The following is a 6,490-nucleotide window of genomic DNA, read 5'->3' as shown; positions in this document are numbered from 1 at the left end:
CTGCCGAGGAGATCAAAGGCACGCGAATATACTTGAGCTCTTTCGATTAAAAACCACACTTCAAACTGTCAATTTACATTTCCTCCAAATTCACTCTTTGTGCTATCGCGTCTTAACGTTATCTTGCAGTCAGCTTCGCTCTACCACGGATTTCGCGTCTCTCTTCACAAACTCATCGATCCGATGAAGATCGATATTGAATGAGGAAATTTTGAAGGACTTCAATCTTCTCGTTTTCGCGAAAGGGAGAGTCCGGCGACGGCGAAAATGGAAATATCTCCGCTGGAGAGGGTGAGGCTGACCAACAACGTCCAAGGTCCACGCAGTTCACTCACCCTCGGTGACGCCACGTGTCAATAACAGCATTTCGGCCAGAAGGCGAGGCGATTATCCTATCGCGGACTGTGCTCTGTTTCAAGTTTTGCAAAGTGTCGCGAAATTTTCGCGGGAAATGCGTGACTCATGACAACGACAACGTACAATACTCAAAGTGTTACGTTTCAACACGGGAGCGATCTCCAGAGTTCATCGGTCATGAAACGAAGACGTTTGAAGCACGAGGATCTTTGTATCCTGCGGGTGAGAATTTTACAAAATGTTGATTACAATTTTTATCATAATTTTAACATTTCGGAAATTAAAAGTAAAGACTATTCAAACAATTATTTTCACGTAAACATTTGCAGACATTTAGATACATTTTATCACATGAACTTGAATTAATATAATTATTCTAATTAATATATATTAATTTAATTAAATCAAATTATTACATATTATTACATATTATTACATATTATTACATATAAAATAAATATCTAGAACGTAATAATTAATTAACTCTCCGCCAATAATTGGAGGCATCCGATAATTTAAAGGCATCATCGATATTTTGATTATAAATTTTGGTAGATAAAATTTAAACTAATAAAGAATAAATAAAATACAATTTGACTTTTATGGTGGTAAAAACTCGTTAAAACTTTGATAAGAATAATAATAAACTTTTTTTCAGATTTTATATAATCCGGAAATAAAAAATTTGCTGTTTCTCAACCCTCCCTGCTTGCTGATGAAAGAGTTAAAATTCCTGTTTCCAGAGGTTTAATTAATAAATTAAATCTTGTTATAAAAAAGATTTAATTTAATTAAATTTAATTAACTATTATGTTCTATATATTTGTAACAAGCATTTCGTTTATAACAAGCATATATACGAATGGATTGCAGAAGATAGTCGACAAACTTCTACAGCAATTTTCATTTCCTATGCGACATTGATGGTCGCGATAACATGGAGCCTAAGCATAAGAATTATTGCATTGAAATGTTTTCGAACTTATGCACGCATAGCTCACGCGATCTTTCTCACGCGCATATCACGCACAGCCGGACACAATGAATATCGTTCAGAGTTCATTGACCGTTATATCGTCTACTTACATTATATTCGCGATATAAGACTGTCATCCTGAATTAGTAATTATGCCGCGCTTTCTGAAATGCATATTCGTACTATCCTCCGAATTCCCTGAACATGGGGGGGTGGACGTATAATATGAGTCATGAGAGGGTGTCCACCCTGTTTCCCTCTCCCGTCCGATATTCCGCGTCTCCCTTTTTCGAGACCGCATGTCCATCGTACGCGAGCGAGGGTGTTTCGTTCACTGTGTCTCGTTCGTCAAGTTTCGCGTGCGTCTTCCTACACGAAGTGTTCGTTAACCGACCCCAACTCCCTCTTTTCCTCTAGATCGGTCGAGCGAAATCATTATAATCCGCCTGCCGAATTAGTGTCGCCTTCAACGAGCATTCGCCATTTTCTGCGCTCACGAGATATTCGAAATTTGTATTTATGCGAAAAATCATTTTTCCTACGATGTTCTAATATAACTTTTGCTACAATACTCTTATATGACTTAATTATTTCATTAGAAAATATTATACTCGTAATAAATAATCTATAAAGTTTTTTATAAAGGGATAGATATGAATTTTAAACTTCGCAATTCTCACGTATCAAGAAGATATTATATAAATACATGACAATTTTCTACAAAATTTTTAGTAACAAAATTCAAGATATAGTAAAAATTACATGGATCTATCTTTAATTTACAATTAAATCTAAATACACAATATACGTTTAAATATATGTTTATTAATTTATTACGAAATGTGTTTTTGTATTAAGAAATGTGGCAACAGATAAGCTTTATGGAGAATTATTTTATAATTTTCTTTTTTACAAAAACTTTATCAAATACTAGATCGTTTTTAATAACTTTTTAAACACGGGAAATTTGTTTGTTCCTTGCCAGACGGGCAACGTCTAAGGGAGTACGGGCTGGCACTCGCGTGAGATCTACCGAGATGTCGAATATGACATCGTCGCAAGACCCCACGACGACGGCAGCGGTGGAGACGACGGAACTGGACAGCGACGGTTCGAGCTGCGGCGAGCGCGACGTTTGGAAGCGCGTTCGCGGCGATTCCACCGACACTGGGCCCAAGAAGCGTCGAAAGCAGACCACGCCGGTAAGAGTTTCGTCTGGTCTTGCGGGCGTGCACGAGGATGCGCGCGAGGACGAGCGCGAAAACGAAGACGTCAAAGGTAAGCCGTCGTCGCGATCGCCGTTGCTGAGCAACGACCATCACCACCACCAACACCACCACCACCACCATCACCATCACTCGCCATCGTCGAAAGACGAGAATCTAAACAACGAGTTCCGCTGTCAGCACTGCGGTCGGCTCTTCGACAGCGACGAGACGCTCAATGTCCACGTGGACGGCGAGCACGGTGACGCAAATCAGGCGACGTCAGCTGTCACCATCAAGGTAGAGCCGGCGCAGCAGCTGGATCCAACTAATGAGAGTCCCGTTAGTCTCTTAAGCGTTAAGAACTTCGCAACCACGTGGTTGGCGTCCGGCAGCCAGCAGCACGTGCAATCGCAGACACAGATGCAGTCACAGAGCGATGACTCGTGGTCGAGCGGTCCGGTCAATCAAATCGTCACGATGACGAATCATTTACAGGCTCTCTCGAGTTTTCCGGGCACCCTCGCGCAGTATCTACCTCTGCCAAATTTTCCCCTGACCGATCCTCAACTCCCTAGATCCTCCCTCGGCCCTGTACCGGTCAAGATCTTTAATCCGGACGCGTATTGCGATATGTGCAACAAGGAGTTTTGCAACAAGTATTTTCTAAAGACGCACAAAGCCAACAAGCATGGAATCTACGTTGACTCGCCAGCGCCAATGGCTATAGACTCCATCAATGTCGCTGGCGGCAGCGTATTCAGTGCCGTGAACTTCCATGCGAGTAACGCGAGCGTGAAATTGGAGCCGCCGGCGACTCCGCCACAAAAACGTTTCCGCAACGAGGATTCTATGAAGAAGCACAAGCAAAAAACGCACAACGAATCACCTGTGGATCAGCAGTCAGATGGCCAACAGATCTCTATGCAGTCGCAGAGCGAGGAGGATCGAATGACGTCGCACGACAGTCCCAGCGGTATAGAAGCGCTCTTGAAGCAGGAATCGTACGGCATCGAGCAAGAAGATGCAACCTTTATGCCGGCCCCCAGACATCTCTCGCCCCAGTCCATCCAACAAGCACGTGATTCTGGTTTCAGCGCTGATCTTCTGCGCCGACTTGGCGTCATAAATCCCGAGGCATTTTGCGAAATCTGCTGCAAGGAGTATTGCAATAAGTATTTCCTACGCACGCACAAGATGAAACGGCATGGTGTTGTCGTGCAGGACAGCGAGCGATCGCCCGGTAGTTCCGGCACTACTGTCAACACCTGGCACCAGGTGCAAACCAGTCCATTGAACTTGATCGTGTCTGAAGCTGCTACGAGTGCGGAGTCTAATGACCGCGGCAGCGAGGAATACGAGTGTAAACCCTGCACTATTCGTTTTCAGACGATCGATCTGTATCAGGCGCATTGCAGGAAGATGCACGAGGGCGAGGAAAGCGGCTCGCCGAAACAAGAATACGACTTAGACGGCTCTGATCAGCGTAACGATTCGATCTCAGAAGACCTTCAGAAGCTGCAGACGATGATCATGCAGCTGAATGGTCTAGATTCTGGTAAGGGATTATCCTGCGCTGCCTGCAGCAGAGAATGTGATTCGAGGTCAGCCTTACGCGTTCACATGGCGACCGAACACGGTATCACCGGTGATGAACCCTCATTATCGCCGCAAAAGTCACCAATAGTCATTTCGACTATTCTCTGTACTCTCTGCGAGAAGGATTACCCTAGTCAAGATGCATTAAGGAGACATATTAACGAGGAACATCAGCCCATCGTATCCAGTGCTATTTCTCTGCCAGCACTGCCGCCAACAGTAATTGCCTCTTCCGCTAGTTCGACACCGACTAGTCAGACTCCAAGCGGTCAAGCAACAACGATGACAGATAAAAAGGTAACGTCACTAACTCCTACATCGAGCTATTGCGAGATATGCAACAAGGAGCTGTGCAATAAGTATTTCATGAAGACGCATATGCAGCGGATGCACGGCATCGAGATCGAAAACGGCGCACAGATTGGCGGCGTCATCTGCAACATTTGCAACAAGGAGCTTTGCAGCAAATACTTTCTGCGAGTTCACAAGCATAATACTCATGGAATCATCGACGATAACACGTCGTCATCAGCGTCGAACAACAAACAGGAATCTTATGATGTTCCTAGTGCCGAGGACTCGGCACTGAAACCGGAACAATTGGGCGATCTTAGTCATAGATATTTCATTCATTTCACCGAGGTATGTCCAATTTGCAGTCGGAGGTTCCGCAGCATCAAGTGGCTGAAGGCGCACTTAATGGGCGATCACGGCAAAGCGGGGATCGACAAATGGCGCGAATTGGAACAACAGTATCAAGTGACGTCCAGAACCTGTGGCAGAAGTGTTGTTTCGTCGAAGAATACGCAACAAACACCAAACCTGAAAATTCCCAATGGTTTCGAGGTTACTCAACAAATCAAACCTGTCGATTACACAAGTCTGGGAAATCAAATGCTGTCAAATCTTTTCGGTTCCTCATCTGAGGAGTCTCAATTAAAGAATTATCGCTGCGGCTACTGCAACTTTTCAACCCCTGTATTACCCTTTCTGTTTCTTCACGAGCGATCCCACGTGAATACACAGGAAAATCTCGAAGGAGATCGAGCGATCTCCTCATTACAATGTCCGATCTGCTCGCACGATTTTCATCAACCGGAACTGCTTCATCAGCATCTGCTTGCCAAGCATCAATTTCCTTCTCTGTTATCGCAATTTCCACATCCTCTCATGAATAATCTTAGATCAGACATTGATATCAAGACGAGCGATACCAAGAATAGAACTGATCAGGATACAAAAGACGATCGTGTGGGATGCAATCCACACACCGATCGGAATATCCCCGAGCCCACCAAAAACCAGCGGCAGGACGAAACTACAGTAAAAGTGACTCCTCAGGGTGTGTATAAATGCGCCCAATGCGGTTATGCGACGACAAATCTGAATCGCATCAAGAAGCACGTGCGGAAAGATCACAAGGCGATAGGCGATCCGACGGAAAGCGTGATTGCCGAGCTCAGCAAGACCCTGAAAGACGTAGCGAACAAGCAGAAGATGCCAGCCTGTTACGCGATGCCGCAGGATATGAACTCAAACCCCGACAAGACCATTATGCAACCGTTCCTGATCGAGGAGCAGGATCTGATGCAGGTGGGCGCCGAGTCTAGCTCGGCGAAGAAATTCGCGCCGGCTCTGGTCTACTTGCCGGTCAAGTCCAGAATCAGCAACTCCCTAACCGCCTCCTTCACTCTCACCCCCGCCTGAGTTTAAATCGCGATCGTGTTACTTCGCGTAAGCATCTTGGAAGAATGCGAGTGGCAGCATCTGTATCTGCGATCTGAGCACGTGGTATCGGTTCCTATTTATCATGTAAGACGAGCAGCCAGACGGCAAGTGTTATTTGCACTATAATATTTTGATGTTCCATTAATTTTTACGTATCTTTAGCGATTTTTGCAGGTTTTCCTATTATCGAAGTATTAAGTAAGTCCTTCGATGTTGCGAATTAATAAGTTGCGAAATAAAGTAAAAATAATCAAATAAACATAATGACCGGGCAGATGAGATTATTCTTCTCCTCCAAAGCTAACTTTGCATCGTATAAAAAATGATTTTAAAGCCATTCAGTGTCTGAGAAAACAAAGATAAATAGAAATTTTTTTAAATAATTTTCTTAGACGTTAATTGCTTCAAGATCCATTCTTTATTGTGCAATATTATCTTTGTAAGAAAATAATCCCATTTGACAGAATTTCGTGTCAAACAGCTCGTTGCCACACGAGATTGTTCGTTTTTTGGTGGCACGTCATCGACTCATAATACGAGAGATCGTCCTGAAGCAACGCGGAATAAGAATACGTTTACACGTACTTTATTTCGAAATGGTTTTCGAGGATAACGAATTTAGCAG

At 43.9% G+C, this 6,490-nt stretch overlaps 1 protein-coding gene across 1 annotated transcript; it reads left to right on the top strand.

Annotated features, from left to right (window-relative positions):
* Positions 1–2,370: 2,370 nt before the first annotated feature.
* On the top strand, positions 2,371–5,844 carry LOC108687428. The gene has a single exon (XM_018193180.1). It carries the CDS (start codon positions 2,371–2,373, stop codon positions 5,842–5,844), a length of 3,474 nt encoding a protein of 1,157 aa, XP_018048669.1.
* The last annotated feature ends 646 nt before the right edge of the window (positions 5,845–6,490 follow it).

The sequence above is a fragment of the Atta colombica genome, unplaced genomic scaffold (genome assembly GCF_001594045.1).
Source record: "Atta colombica isolate Treedump-2 unplaced genomic scaffold, Acol1.0 scaffold207, whole genome shotgun sequence".
In the NCBI taxonomy this organism is placed as follows: domain Eukaryota; kingdom Metazoa; phylum Arthropoda; class Insecta; order Hymenoptera; family Formicidae; genus Atta; species Atta colombica.
The sequence above is the reverse complement of the archived record's forward strand: the minus strand, read 5'-3'. Positions and strand labels throughout refer to the sequence as shown.